General features: G+C 37.6%; 1 protein-coding gene across 2 annotated transcripts in view; it reads right to left on the bottom strand.

The window, feature by feature from the left end:
- The window catches only part of IPMK (inositol polyphosphate multikinase), an 80068-nt gene that overhangs the window by 26654 nt on the left and 37039 nt on the right, over window positions 1-16375 (bottom strand). For both annotated transcript variants that reach the window (XM_507801.9, XM_009458479.5), the window contains exons 3-4: window positions 11622-11718; window positions 740-912 (exon numbers count right to left, since the gene is read on the bottom strand). In XM_507801.9, coding sequence (XP_507801.2) covers window positions 740-912; window positions 11622-11718 — 270 coding nt within the window. The remainder of the gene's footprint in view (window positions 1-739; window positions 913-11621; window positions 11719-16375) is intronic.

Here is a 16375-nt window from a genome sequence, read left to right on the forward strand (position 1 = left end):
GGGGTGGCGTTGTTTGTTTTTCTGAGACAGGGTCTCACTTTGTCACCCAGGCTGGAGTGCAGTGGCATGATCATGGCTCACTTCAGCCTTGACCTCCTGGGCTCAAGTGATCCTCCCACCTCAGCCTCCCGAGTAGCTCGGACTATAGGCACACGCTACCTCTCATCCAGCTGGTTTTTGCATTTTTGTAGAGATGGGGTTTTGCCATGTTGCCCAAGCTGGTCTCAAACTCCTGAGCTCAAGCAATCCACCCACCTCAGCCTCCTGAAATGCTAGGATTATAGGCATGAGCCACTGTGCCCGGCCACACAATTACCACATTTTAAATTTCTTTTATATTTTGAAAATGCAGAAAAATGACTGAATATATATATTTAGCACTTTTCTCATGGGAAAATCATAAACAATATCACATTTACATTTGATATTTGCTTGCACCTAAATTTAAGACTTCTTTAAAACAAAATTACCAGAATTATAGTCTTGAGATTCAGCCATCCATCCATTTATTTATCAATCACCCTACTATGTTCCCGAACCAGAGAAACTGACCATATATCAGTGAACAAAAAAAAAATTTTTAAATCCTTGCCCTCACTTTTCACATTGGGGAGTTACAGACAACTCAATTCCAAAATACATTATTTTCTGATATATTAGTACTATAATGACATCCATAATTTTCAAGGGAAGAACATGTACAGAGAAATGTGCATATTATACTAATAAGCACTCTTACCCTCATGCCAAGCACCAAGAACCCAATCTCTTCCATTAATGGGTACTTGCTGACCTGTTGCTGAATCTTCTCAGATGAGGCAAAAGGATCATAGCTTTTTTGCCCTATCTTTACATCCATTATACAGGGCTTATTAAATTTATGGGTCACATCTTCCAGTTTTAGGTATAAATCTGTTATTAAAGAAAAATATTAATTAGTAATAGGCAAACATATTACTACTCAAGTACTTGCCAGGGAAAAACAAGATGAGAAAATCCTAAAACAGAGAAAAAGTTAAAATAAATGTAAAGTCAATAATTATTCTTAACTCTACCCAAAAAAAAAACCTAAACAACAAATTTATAACAAGTATAAATATCACAGAGAAACTCTTGCAGGAGGTGAATTAAATAAATTCAACCATAAGCAAAAGACAGCAGATACAAGGTTTCCAACAATATTAAAAAGGCAATGGGATCATTTCAAAAGCTTTTCCAGAATGCATTCCCCTTGTGAATACAATTTATGCCATATGTTTCAGCAGAACTCTTAGTATTTTAATAATTTTTAAAAATTGATTCATTTAAAATTAGTAATAGGAATAAATCCTTCCCACAGAGTAATACAACAGAAGTACAGATTAAGAAAGGGTAAACCTATCCAAATGATGATAATTGTCAAATATACATTCAAGTCTCACCAGTTTCAAAGGAAAAACACAAATCTTGCTTTTTATTTTTTTGAGACATGGTCTTGCTTTGTTGCCTGGGCTAGACTGCAGTGGCCGATCTTGGCTCAGTGTAACCTCCGCCTCCCAGGATCAAGCAATTCTTGTGCCTCAGGCTCTCAAATAACTGGGATGACAGGCGTGTACCACTGCCTGGCTAATTTTTATATTTTTAGTAGAGATGGTGTTTTGCCATGTTGGCCAGCCTGGTCTCGAACTTCTGGCCTCAAGTGATCTGCCTGCCTCGGCCTCCCAAACTGCTGAGATTACAGGTGTGAGTCACCATGCCCAGCCCATATTGCTTTTTTTTTTTTTTTTTTTTAGAACACAGGCATTCCCCAAAAGTTGGTCTGTATATCATGCTGGCATCCTGCATACATCTTTCCACAAAAAAATTAAATAGAGATTCAAATACAGTATTATAAAAGCCCCAGTTATCATACACGGCTGACCTGCTTTTAGTTTTAGTTTGAAAGCCAGGGTCCAGGTCCCGAGGGAAACAGTAAGGAAAGAAATTCTTCCCTCCTTTCCTGGGTTAAAGAATCGTCTCGGCCAGGCGAGGTACCTCACACCTATAATCCCAGCACTTTGGGAGGCCGAGGCAGGTGGATCACCTGAGGGCGAGAGTTTGAGACCGGCCTGACCAACATGGAGAAACCCCGTCTCTACTAATAATACAAAATTAGCCAGGCACAGTGGCAGGTGCCTGTAATCCCAACTACTCAGGAGGCTGAGGCAGGAGAATGGCTTGAACCTGGGAGGCAGAGGTTGCGGTGAGCTGAGATCGCGCCATTGCACTCCAGCCTGGGCAACAAGAGCAAAACTCCATCTCAAAAAAAAAAAAAAAAGAATCATCTCAAAGTTCTGAATGAGATCATGACTCATTTTTTAGTTAGGAATGTAACAAGAAGTATTTCTCCTCAAACACAGAAAAGATTACTATCAACGAACATGACAAATAAGGTTAGAGAAGGTGTTTATTTTCTCTGAATTAAATAAAAGAGTACCAGGGTAAGAGAAGCCTTACTCTCTGATGTCCTTTCATTATTCCCATTGCACCAAGACTAGCATAGTTGCTGAATTACAATAAAGAAGTTTGTGCTCAAACAAAAGTGAGAACCCAGTTAGGGCTTGAAAAATTTTTAAGCCCCTCAGATTTAAAAGGAATAAATCTTCTTCAAAGGACAAGAGATACTTTTTATGCTTTAGTCAAAGAAGAGAGCAGGGTTATAACTCTGTAGAACTAAGTGAAGTTAAGCCCAAATATGACAAAAAAGTTACTGCAGTCCAAGGGAGAAGCACTGACACACCCAAGGAGCCTTCCACACTTGAAAGAAGGGTTTTCCCAGACAGACAATTTCAGGATAAGAGAAAACAAAAGATCTTGACAGAGATATGAAACTGCTGTCTGTGAAAACTAATGGGACAAGTGGAAATATCCTGCTCAGGGAGTTGGAACACACCCAAGCTTCTGTGTCTAAAAGATAACCATGGATGGTATGAGAGAAGAAAGAAGCACAGGACATTTACCTTCAGATTTTCTCCTCCCATCTCCAACCACCTTAAGCAAAAAGGAAGAAAACAGATCCGGCCCCACTCTAGGGCTGCACAATAATTTCAGTAAAAAGACTTGAATTTCAAATATCAGAAAAAAAGCTAATTAGATGGTAATACATAGTACAGTAGATCCTTGGCATTCAAAAATTTATTATCATTAATTTAGACTCAAGAGACTCCAGAAATCTTACTAGGGTCAAGTTGTATATGGGAGTATAAAGATAGTGAGAGAACATAGCTAAATGTCACAGCATCTATATCTCACTGTAGGGTTAGTGTCTTCTACCTGTCAACTTGACAGTGATTAAAAACAAACAACAAACTTTTTATGATAAGATAAAAATAAGAGAAGCTAGGGTAGAGGCTTTGCAACTCTGAAATAAAATCTCCTATCTCTTACTTTTTCTTTTTGAAAGGAGGAAAATACAAATGCAAACTCTATATATAGTGGAAATACAATAAATGTTTGCTGAATGAATGAGTGTTTGCCCTTCCCATTCCTATTGTCCAGTGAAACTTTAGACTTGGCCTTCCTCACACTATAATAAATTGAGGCACCCCTTCAGTAAATAGGGATGAATATCATGGGTTTTATTTGATATTTTGTTAGACTATCCAAATGTGTTTTTCTTTACTTTATTTTCAGGTCCTTTTTATGTTTCATATGGTTGGAATTACCAAATAACTGCTAAATTATTTCTTATTAGCCTTCAGAAATAAAACCATAAGTTAAGCCTAGTGAAGAGTGGTTTGGTGTTTTCTTTCTGTTCTCTAATCTTACATTTTTTTAAGTGAAAATAAGAATTTGAGATTCTCATTTCTATCTTTCCCTCTGAGTTAAAAAATAAACATCAAAACCTGCTTTAGAGATGCAGAATTCTTATGAAAGAATGCGATACCATGTATTTCAACAACTTGACTGCAAGTGCTTTTGAAAAAGGTAAATAGAAAAACAGGGCATGATCTGAGCATTGAGATTTTTACTGATTTACAGGCTGTCATTAATAGAAATAAATCTGATTATTAATTCACCCTGAAAAATGCTATTAGCAAATTCTTTCCCTAGAAGAGAGTTTAATTCAAGGTAGATCAATCCTGAGACTCAGTTACTTAAATGACCAAAGACATTTTACTACAGGCAGCCTCACTTACAAAGCAATGCCAAATTCTGGATTAACAAAGGACACCTTTTCGGCTAGGCCCCTCTGGGTGTATAGTGGAGCAGTATTTTCCATTTCTAGGTCACAACCCATCATTGGATTATGAATTCAACTTAATAGGTTGTAACTAAGTTTCCTAAATGAAAGAGAAAAGAGAATATATGAGACTATCTCACAGATAGTAAGACTAAGTATTGTTGTCTGGGTTGGTCTGTCTTATAAACATTGAGTTGCAATGTAAAAATGTATTTATTATGTATCATAGACAAAGAAGTTTATTCCCCCCATGCCTAAAGGCCCAGTGTTTTCTTGTTTTTTTCCTTTTAGACAAAGAAGTTTTAAAAACACTTGACTAGATAGAATGTCACTCTGTCATTAGCATGTCTTCCCAGCTCAAGAACTATCCTCAGTCCTACAGAAGTGGTCCCTTTGCCAACACCATCATACTTTGGGAATCCAGCCCATGGCCCACAGTCACTGACTGGGGCAGGAGCAAATATCTGATACAAGCTTGGTCAGTCTTGCCAATTTGGAAATGGAATGCAGAGAAAACCTGTTGCTGACCTCTGTGGGTGACTGGTACTGTAACATGTAAGTCCCTTGGTAGGGAGGGGAGAGGTGTGGATAGCAAGGAAGGCAGAGGAGAGAAGAGGAAGGGTTAAGTAAATATGCAGAGAGAGATCTCCCTGGGCTTTGATAGGGTTCAGATTCTAGTTCCAGTCCCATCTTAGACTCAGATGCACGGCCCTTGGCTTTCATAAGACACCCTCATATCCTTATAAGAACTTTTCCTTGTTGCTTAATCACGTTCAAGTTCATTTCCATAACTTGTGCCCAAAGAATCTTAACTGAGATGACAAAGTTTAAAGCAACTGCTTTAGAAGAAGAAAAAGGAGGCTCAAATCTCAACTGTATAATTTGCTAGCCTGTGACCTCAGGAGCACTTCTCAAAACCTCAATTATATGTAAAATGCAGATAATTACAGACTCTACCACAGGGATATTAAGAAGACTAAATGAGATAATATACAGTAAAGCACTTAGCATAGTGTCAGTCCTCATCCCATAAGTGCAGGTTACACATTCCCACATCCCCTCCAAAATAAAATTTCATACATTCCATATATAATTACTGTCAAGGCACACAGGTGAAGAAAAAACCTGCCTTCATAGAGCTGCTTTTGAAGAGTTGAAATCGCATTACACTTAGCATAATTGCTGCTACGTATTTGGTACTCACTGAATATTTATTCATTTTACCTCTAAGTATATATAAATATTAAACAAGCAAGTCACTGATAAATATTAAAACCTGCTAACCATGTTAGGTCACCAATGAGTACAGGTCTAACTTTGATATTCAGTATAAATAAAAATAGAAGATGATTCCCTGGAGTCTATTCTTACCCTTCCAGATGAGACAAGCATAATAAACACAAAATTAAAAGATGTATTCATAACTCAATTATGCACTTGATAATGGATATTCTCCAACCCTCAGGCTAATATCAAGCCTTAGCCTTTAGTTATATTAAAAAGAATACTTATATGTAATAAACCTACTTATTACATATTGATTTCACCTCAAGTTAAAGTAACTCTCTTTTGCATGTATCATGACTGCAAAACACACTCAATCTGACCACTAACCTCAAGTATGCCCTTAAAGTTGCTCAACTATCATGATCTGTTTCCCAAATCTCCTCACTTTTCCATCCTCTGAGACTACCATTTCATCCTTCCTTCCCCCATCATCCATAAGCTCAGCTTGCCTATTTTTTTTTTAATTCTGAAGAAAAAGCTACAGATTAGTCAAGGTTATAGATAGTAAAGATTACTACAGTAAAGATTACTACAGCTAGGTTTTCTTTGATGCAATAATAACATAAAAAAGATGACGGCAAATAAGAAATTTGTTCTAAGACTGATCCAAAAAAATCTAATGAACTAAAAATAAGATAGATTTCTGTTGCTGTTGTTGTTTGAGACAGGGTCTTACTCTGTCACCCAGGATGGAGTATAGCAGTACAATCATGGCTCACTGCAACCTCAAACTCCTGGGCTAAAGTGATCCTCTCGCTGCAGCCTCCTGAGTAGCTGGGACTACAGGTGCATGTCACCACACCCAGCTAATTTTTATTTTTTTCTTTTCTCTTTATTTTATTTTTGAAACAGGGTCTCTCTCTGTCGCCCAGGCTGGAGTGCAGTGGTGTGATCTTGGCTCACTGCAACCTCCACCTCCTGGGTTCAAGCAATTCTGCTGCCTCAGCCTCCTGAGTAGCTGGGACTACAGGTGCCTACCACCATGCCCAGCTAATTTTTGTATTTTGGTAGAGACAGGGTTTCACCATGTTGGCCAGGCTAGTCTTGAACTCCTGACCTCAGGTTATCCACCTGCCTTAGCCTCCTAAAGTGCTGGGATTACAGGCATTAGCCACTGCACCTGGCCTAATTTTTAAAATTTATTGTAGATATAGAGTCTTGTTATGTTGCCCAGGCTGGTCTTGAACTCCTGCCTTAAGCAATCCTCCTACCTTGGCCTCCCAAAGTGCTGGGATTACAGGTGAGAGCCACTGTGCCTGGTAAGATAGATGTGTTCTATCTGGAATAGTTTAAGTTCACTCTGTTCAAGGTCAAGAATATAAATTAGGCTATATTAATACGATGATTGGAAAATATCTTGTAAAATTATAATATGATTATTTCACATGATGTAGTTTACAAGTAAAGGCAGAATTCTGAATATTAGAATAGAGCTTATTTTTACATATCTATATACCCCTCATAGACGTGTGTGTATCATAAAGATAGCACAATTAACTAGATTTACTTTTATAACTCTGGAAACTCTATTTAGGACTCTTATGAAGTGAGTCCTGCAGAAGTCTAAGGACTGGCGCTTGTAAACCCCAGATCTAAGACAGAGAGTCTGTAAAGCTTAGTGCTGGTACTTGTATAATAAATAAAAGGATATCTACTCTTCATAAATATGTGGAGTTCATTTCAAGAGGTAACAATGTTTAGAAATAAAGCTACATTTAAGAGGCTATGGTTAATAACCTATCACTTATTAATTTATAGAAAGTATATAAAGAATTTCTATAGTGCCTTAATTTTTCTGAGGTAAAGATCATGAAAATACCACGTGTTCAGAAATATAACACTTCCTGCTGTTTTAAGTAGACTACATAAGATCACTCTGTGGTTTTACCAAGGATATTGTTTTCATGCCCAAAATATTTACGTATTTCATGATGCTGATGATAGTATGAGATTATATTAAGTGAAGTAACTCAGGAATGGAAAACCAAACATCATATGTTCTCACTCATAAGTGGGAGCTAAACTTTGAGGATGCAAAGGCATAAGAACAATACAATGGACTTTGGGGATTCCGGGGAAAAGGCGGAAGGTGGGTGAGGGATAAAAGACTACACACTGGGTACAGTGTACACTGCTCTGGCGATGGGTGCACCAAAATCTCAGAAATCACCACTAAATAACTTATTTATGTAACCAAACACCACCTATTCCCCAAAAACCTATTGAAATTTTAAAAAATTTAAAAATAAAGATTACACAAGGTTACTATGAAACTTTTCTATCGTGTTAAACATACATAATTAAATATAATTATCTTAAACATAAGTTAAATATACATATTGTTTTATAAGTGTTAGGTATAAAAAAATTCCTTTAGCTAATTTTCTACTGCTAGTCTTGATACCCTAAGAAAAAGAGGCAAAAAGAGCCCTACAGAAAAATCTCAAAAAATCTACAGATCACTAAAGAGTAAAGATGAAATAACTAGTTCCTTTAAAGGGAAGGCAACAGGGAGGGCATTTAGGGAATTGAAAGAATACTTATTTACAGCCCCTTAATCAATATTGTTGATTTCATAAATTGTGAAAATATGGGTTTCAAATTTCATTAAGGTTTTCCTCATCCTATCTGGAAAATCTACTAGGTATCAGCTACCATCTTGATTTCTAAACCTCATAAAAAAGGAGGAAAAGCCAGATGAAGAACCACTGCTCGATTATGAAGCCAACTGGAAAAACAGATGATATGGTTTGGCTCTCTGTCCCCAACCAAATCTCATCTCTAATTGGAATCCCCATGTGCTGAGGGAGGAACCTGCTGGAAGGTGATTGGATTATGGGGTGTTTTCCCCCAAGCTGTTCTCGTGATAGTGAGGGAGTTCTCATGAGATCTGATAGTTTTAAAAGTGGCAGTTTCCCCTGCACTTTCTCTCTCCTGCCACCATGTAAGACGTGCCTTGCTTTCCCTTCACCTTCCACCATGATTTTACGTTTCCTGAGGCCTCATTAGCCATGCAGAACTGTGAGTCGATTAAACCTCTTTTCTTTATAAATTATCCAGTCTCAGGCAGTATCTTTAAAGCAGCATGAAAATGGACTAATACAATAAGACCTTTCTTTTCCACATCAATCTTCAGCTATTCCTGAGAACAATACAAGTTGAAAGCAGAAAGAATAATAAGTAGAGACCTTGGGTCCCCAGATTAGGGGTGAAGGAAGAGGGATGCAACAGACATGTATGTCAGCTTGTTTCAGTTCATGCCTCCTGCAACATGACTAGTAGCTAGCTCCAGAAAACTACCAATCAATCAGACTAGAGATTACATTTTGAAAACTCTCAATTTTTTCAAACCTACTCGATGTTATACTTTTCTATCCCTCCAAATAATTATATCCAACAGTTTTTGATGCTACATGTATTAGCCTTTTATGTGTTTATACACAGGTACAAAAGATATTTACTATATATAACTAGCATGAAATGTTCAAAGATAATTGCCAACAAATGTTATATTTTTAAAATTCCACTGCTCATGTTCTAAAATTAGATAATTGTGATGATTGTATAATTCTGCGAATATACTAGAAACCACTGAGTTGTATGCTTTAAATGGATCAGTTTTATGGTATGTAAATTATATCTCAATAAAACTATCATAACAAAATTAAAAGAAAAAACCTCATTGGTCAGAACATTCTTATTCTTCAAATTATTATATGATAATTTGTTGAACAAGTTGGCTTTCAGCATTTTACTACTTTGGATTATTAAAAACAGTATCAGCTTTATAAAACTCTACTCTGGACACATAAGAAAAGATACCCAAACAACAAGAACAAAAACCAACAGGAAATAATGTCATTAGTTTCAGACTACATAAAACACAGTAACGCAAACCATAGTATTCTACTAGAACTCAAGCAAATATGTTTTCATGATCCTGTGAGCTAAACATGTACATAAGTTTGCTGTCTTCTATTTCTTTCATTTGCAATCAAAAGGATAAAAACAGAAAGATGATTCTATGAAGTTGCTAGTAAAATCAAAAGAAAACAATCTGCATGGTCCAACAGTTTTGTCCCACTTCTTCCAGAGCTAACAAAGTAGGAAAGAAGTAGAAAATCCCTTGAGGCAACTGTTGGTACTACTGGACCACTCTGTTATCATATATACTTTATTCCTTGTCCTTTTTTCCCTTCAGTTTACATTTTCTCCTCTCTTCACTCAGCTTCCTCACTTCATCCTCTCATCTTAGTAGCACCAATATCTCCATTTATTTTCAAATGAGAGAATTAGAGTTTATAAAATATTTTCACATAAGATAACATGCATCTTTACAACTCGGTGGTATTACTTTCTATTTGTAGAAGAAAACGTGGAGCTCAAAAAGATTACTGAGTTAGCCAAGTTCACAACATTTGTAAATAACCAAGATAGAGGCCAAATATTTTTACTTCAAAATTACTGCTCCTTCTATATTAGCATAGCTGAACCTCAAGATTATATAGTACTGAAGACCAAAAAGGTTGATTACTAGCAATCCCTTGATTATTTAAATCATATGCTAGTAACCCTAAACTAAAAATGCTATCTTTAATTAAAATGTTTCTTCTCTTATCCAAATTCTTTCTGTACACTCTATTCATAGTAATTATGCTGTATTTGCTAGTTATTCTACTCTTTCCAAACAATCTTTTAAACTAAGCATTTAATTACGTAGATTTTCAATCAAACACCATCCTCAGCAACCTTCATTAATTTTTCAGCGTCACTTTACTGAGGAATAATGATTTACTCTAAATTAAACAGCAATCAGTAGCAAAGTTCATTGGAATCTAGATACTGTACCTTCTCCTTTCCTTTATCTCATTTATAGCATTCCTGAAAACTTCCACTTACAGCAAAGAGGGAAAAAAAAGGAAGGCATTAAATGGGTTTGCAAGAGATTATATAGGGAATGATGACCAAAGGGCAATCATAGTGACTTGCAAACTAATTTAAGCAAAATGTTGATCTGAATCATAGACAAATAGATATAGTTAGGACTAAAAAGACCTGTAAGCCCACAAAAAAGAAGGAAGGAATTAAGGGAGGGAGGAAAAAAGACAGTTAATAGAGCTTTGGCTCACTTTCTTTTTTTCATACAATTAAAGTACAGAGGAATCATAAATACTCAAGGGAGCCATCGATTTACTATCAGCTAGCTGAGGATACTCACAGAGAGATACCAGGGTTCCCTATTAGTGAAACCTGGCACACAAAGTCATTAAGTTAAAGGAAGACAAGAACTGACAAAAGGAATAGGCAGGCTCACACTGGAATCCCCTTCTCTTTCTGTCCTCAAAGTGTGGTTCAAGAACTATCCACATCAGAAACACCCATGGCTTTTATTTAACAGGCATATCACTACACTCCAACATAGACCTGTATAAACAAAATGTCTGGGAGTTGGCCTTATATATTTGCATTTTAACAAGACCATAGGTTATTTTTAAACCCACTGAAGTTTGAAGCCCTTTCCCCTCAATTCACCTTTGTCAATGGTCAGTCAGGCAAGCTGCTTGTTTAATTAAATTGTATGTGTTTTGGCAAAGGCCTTCTGGGGGCAAATACTGCTTCAGGTATTAGTTATTTAATACCTGAATTTCTCTTAAAAAAGAGAAATTCTGTGCCCTATTTAGGTCATTTTATTCTCTATGAAACTTACCAGTGTTTTTCAAAAGACTGTAATTTAAAGCCTGGAGGTGAGGGATGAAGGAACAGGATAAGAGACAGGGAGGAAGTCATGCAGAGACAATATTTTTCTTGATTTTTAAAAAATTACTCAAAATGGGAAAAGAAACTACACAATAAATTAGGACAGAACATCTGCAAATTAAGATAGTATTAAGTATATATGCTTCCATTCAACTATAAGAGATTGGCCATTTACTTGTATATGCCATTTTAAAAATGGTTATGAAAACAAAAGTATTAATAAGTTTCATTTAGTGAAAGAAAGATTAGAAAGCAAAACATATATATTTTGTGTTTTTATAATACATACTCAGTTAAATTTTAATTTTACATAAGGCCTTTAAAGAAGCTACACTCATGAATTAAAACTGAAAGATAATTTTTATGACAAGATTACCATTTGGTGCAGTGGGAGGTGACCAGATGCCATAATATTTTGGCAAATATTTTCGTAGCTCTAGAAGAACACCATCAAAACAGTCAGCAGCATAAACCTGAAACAGAGAAATATAACATTGCTAGATTCTTACAATGCTTTGTAACTGCCCTGCACATTTCTCAAATAAAATTTATTTTGAATTATAATTCATCTGGTATGGCTTCAATTGCAAGTAAATTTGGAACAAGCAAAAAATATTACTGTGTCTCTCCAATGAGTAACTATGTATTTAGAGTACACTCTTCTTGGTTATCTAATTCTAGCCTTTTACTATCGAACTATTTTACAACTTTGTAAGTTATAGATACTGATAGCAAATGCAAAATAACTCTTGTCCATAAACATGTAAATAAATTCTGGCTAGAGGACATTCTTCTGACTTTCCTCCATGCACCCTGAGAGGAGGAAATGTAGTGGCAATATGAAAATTCACATCAAACTTCCATTATTCCAGATAAATGTGTGTTTCTTTAACTTCTCTTTTGAACAAGTTTTAACATTTATCTGGTTCCCTCATTAAATAATATGTTAAAGCAAATCTTTAACACATATTTATTTTATATCTACATGGTGATTTTTGCTTTTATCTTTTTAAAAAAAAATCCTTTAACACAATGTAAGTCTAATTGCTGCTCATTTAATTCCTTGATTTGTAACCATTAATAATGCTAAAAGATACTAGAAAATTCTAATATCCTAGAACTAGATTCTAGTTTTCCTAGAAGACAGAATATTTTTTGTTTACAAAATGGCATGTAAGACATGTTATCCAGTGATCTTTCCTAAATATTCTCTACCTAATTATCTAAAATCAATGAAGTTTACTGGTGTAAAATGCTTACGAAAACTTAGTATTAGAATCTAATTATATATGCCAAACCATATTTATGTCAAGTAGTTGTATGCAACATAATTCTTCAGAATAAACTCAAGTGTGGCAGACTCTTGGCAGACCAAATATCCAAGTGGTACATTGTATCTCCCAGATTCCCCTGTTGAAATGTTAGAAGTGATTCATATTAGTCACTTCCAGGCCAAGGTAATTTAGAGTAAGTATACCTGAACGTCCCTCTATTCCTAGCACAATGACCGTGGGTGCAGTGCTGAGGATGAGCTAATTACAAGATGGAGGAATGAAGTAGATCTCTGTGTACTGATCTAAAGAACTCCATGCTATATTTATACATGAAAAAGATAAAAGGCATATTACATACAAATATATATAGCAGGTCTATGAAATTAAGTAAGATACATATGTGTGTATCACCTCTGTAAAGGCACAGAAAAAATTACAAATATTCATTTGAAACTACTCATAGTTTAATTCTGGAATGGAAATGAAAGAGAGATAAATTTTCTCTTCTTATTTAGAATATTTTTTAAAAGTAGTGGGACTGGTGTTTACGGCAACATGCCAGGCAAGATAACCTAAAAACCTTTCTTTTTTGTGTATGTGTTTTGTTTTTTGAGACGGAGTCTCGCTCTGTCACCTACACTGCAGTGCAGTGGTGCAATCTCAGCTCACTGCAAGCTCTGCCTCCTGGGTTCACGCCATTCTCCTGCCTCAGCCTCCCGAGTAGCTGGGACTACAGGTGTCCGCCACCACACCCAGCTAATTTTTTATATTTTTAGTAGAGACGAGGTTTCACCGTGTTAGCCAGGATGGTCTCGATCTCCTGACCTCATGATCCACCCATCTCAGCGTAAGATAACCTAAAAACCTTTCTATCTTGAAATGTAGAATAAAATATAACAAATATTTTCTTAAATGCATAGCTGAGCTCTCAAGGAAAAAAAGGGGAATTCTTCTTAGTTTTGCATGCCTATGAAACAAAAGTGTTAACCCAAGCAGTGATGTTTGGGCTTCACAGAAGTTCACTCAAGACCTGAACCAAAGGATCTCAGAACTCAGGGATGAGGCAGAGCTGAGGACAGAGTTACTATACTGAAACATGGAGAGTAAATAAAATTCAAAATCCTGAAAAATAAAAATCTTGGCTTACTTCTCTCTCCCCCAACCACTGAACTCCAAGAATGCTGGCAGCTAAGCTTACAGAGAAAAACAGAGAAGCAGCAAACAAACAATATTAGGAAACAAAAGGGACTCTCAACTGATAGAGCAGAATTTTTTTTTTTAAATACTAGGAAAAGCTTTGTCAAGAGGGCAATTTGTATTTAAAAAATAATCTAGGCCAGGCATGGTGGCTAACGCCTGTAATCCCAGCACTTTGGGAGGCTGAGGTAGGTGGATCACCTGAGGTCAGGAGTTCCAGACCAGCCTGGCCAACATGGCAAAACCCCGTCTCTACCAAAAATACAAAAATTAGCTGGGCCGGGTGGCATGCACCTGTAATCCTAGCTACTCAGGAAGCTGAGGCAGGAGAATCACTTGAACCTGGGAGGTGGAGGTTGCAGTGAGCAGAGATTGCGCCACTGCACTCCAGCCTGGGCAACAGAGCGAGCCCACGTCTCAAAAAAAAAAAAAAAAAAAGTAATCTAAATATATTGTACTATCACATTAACAAATAAAATAAAAATCTGAAGAACTTTAAGAAATCAAATCACTGGTTAGAAATCTATCCTTCCCAGGAACAAATGAAAGAAAGAAAGCATGAAAAAGAGGAAAGAAAGAAAAAGAAAGAGGGGGGTGTTCCAAGATGGTCGAATAGGAACAGCTCTGGTCTGCAGCTCCCAGTGTGATCGATGCAGAAGACGGGTGATTTCTGCATTTCAAACTGAGGTACCTGGTTCACATCATTGGGATTGGCTGGACAGTGGGTCCCTCACCAGGGAAGCACAAGGAGTTGGGGGATTTCCCTTTCCTAGCCAAGGGAAGCCGTGACAGACTACCTGGAAAAACGGGACACTCCCGTCCAAATACTGCACTTTTCCCAAGGTCTTAGCAACTGGCAGACAAGAAGATTCTCTCCCGTGCATGGCTCAGTGGGTCCCATGCCCACGGAGCCTTGCTCATTGCTAGCGCAGCAGTCTGAGATCAAACTGCGAGGCAGCAGCCTGGCTGGGGGAGGGGAATCCACCATTGCTGAGGCTTGGTAAACAAAGAAGCTGGGAAGCTCGAACTGGGTGGAGCCCACTGCAGCTCAACAAGGCCTACTGCCTCTAGACTCCACCTCTGTGGGCAGGGCATAGCTGAACAAAAGGCAACAGACAACTTCTGCAGACTTAAACGTCCCGTCTGACAGCTCTGAAGAGAGCAGTGGTTCTCCCGGCATGGTGTTTGAGCTCTGAGAACAAGCAGACTGCCCCCTCAAGTGGGTCCCTGACCCCCGTGTAGCCTAACTGGGAGACAGCCCCCAGTAGGGGCCAACAGACACCTCATATAGGCGGCTGCCCCTCTCGGACAAAGCTTCCAGAGGAAGGATCAGGCAGCAATATTTGCTGTTCTGCAACATTTGCTGTTCTGCAGCCTCCACTGGTGATACCCAGGCAAACAGGGTCTGGAGTGGACCTCCAGCAAACTCCAACAGACCTGGAGCTGAGGGACCTGACTGTTAGAAGGAAAACTAACAAACAAAAAGGAATAGCATCAACATCAACAAAAAGGTCATCTACACCAAAATCCCATCTGTAGGTCACCAACATCAAAGACCAAAGGTAGATAAAACCACAAAGATGGGGAGAAACCAGAGCAGAAAAGCAGAAAATTCTAAAAATCAGAGTGCCTCCTCTCCTCCAAAGGATCACAGCTCCTCCCCAGCAATGGAACAAAGCTGGACAGAGAATGACTTTGACGAGTTGATAGAAGTAGGCTTCACAAGGTTGGTAATAACAAACTTCTCCGAGCTAAAGGAGGATGTTCGAACCCATCATAAGGAAGCTAAAAACCTTGAAAAAAGATTAGATGAATCGCTAACTAGAATAAACAGTGTAGAGAAGACCTTAAATGACCTGATGGGGCTGAAAACCATGGCAAGAGAACTTCATGATTCATGCACAAGCTTCAATACCCAATTCGATCAAGTGGAAGAAAGGGTATTGGTGACTGAAGAACAAATCAATGAAATAAAGCAAGACGACAAGGTTAGAGAAAAAAGAGTAAAAAGAAATGAACAAAGCCTCCAAGAAATATGGGACTATGTGAAAAGACCAAATCTACATTTGACTGGTATACCTGGAAGCGATGGGGAGAATGGAACCAAGTTAGAAAACACTCTCCAGGATATTATCCAGGAGAACTTCCCCAATCTAGCAAGGCAGGCCAACATTTAAATTCAGGAAATACGGAGAATGCCACAAACATACTCCTCGAGAAGAGCAACCCCAAGACACATAATTGTCAGATTCACCAAGGTTGAAATGAAGGAAAAAGTGTCAAGGACAGCCAGAGAGAAAGGTTAAGTTACCCACAAAGGGAAGCCCATCAGACTAACAGTGGATCTCTCGGCAGAAACCCTAAAGCCAGAAGAGAGTGGGGGCCAACATTCAACATACTTAAAGAAAAGAATTTTCAACCCAGAATTTCATATCCAGCCAAACTAAGCTTCGTAAGTGAAGGAGAAATAAAATCCTTTACAGACAAGTAAATGCTGAGAGACTCTGTCACCACCAGGCCTGCCTTACAAGAGCTCCTCAAGGAAGCACTAAACATGGAAAGAAACAACCAGTACCAGCCACTGCAAAAACACACCAAATTGTATAGACCATCGATGCTATGAAAAAACTGCATCAATTAATGGGCAAAATAACCAGCG

The sequence above is a fragment of the Pan troglodytes genome, chromosome 8 (genome assembly GCF_028858775.2).
Source record: "Pan troglodytes isolate AG18354 chromosome 8, NHGRI_mPanTro3-v2.0_pri, whole genome shotgun sequence".
NCBI classification, from domain to species: domain Eukaryota; kingdom Metazoa; phylum Chordata; class Mammalia; order Primates; family Hominidae; genus Pan; species Pan troglodytes.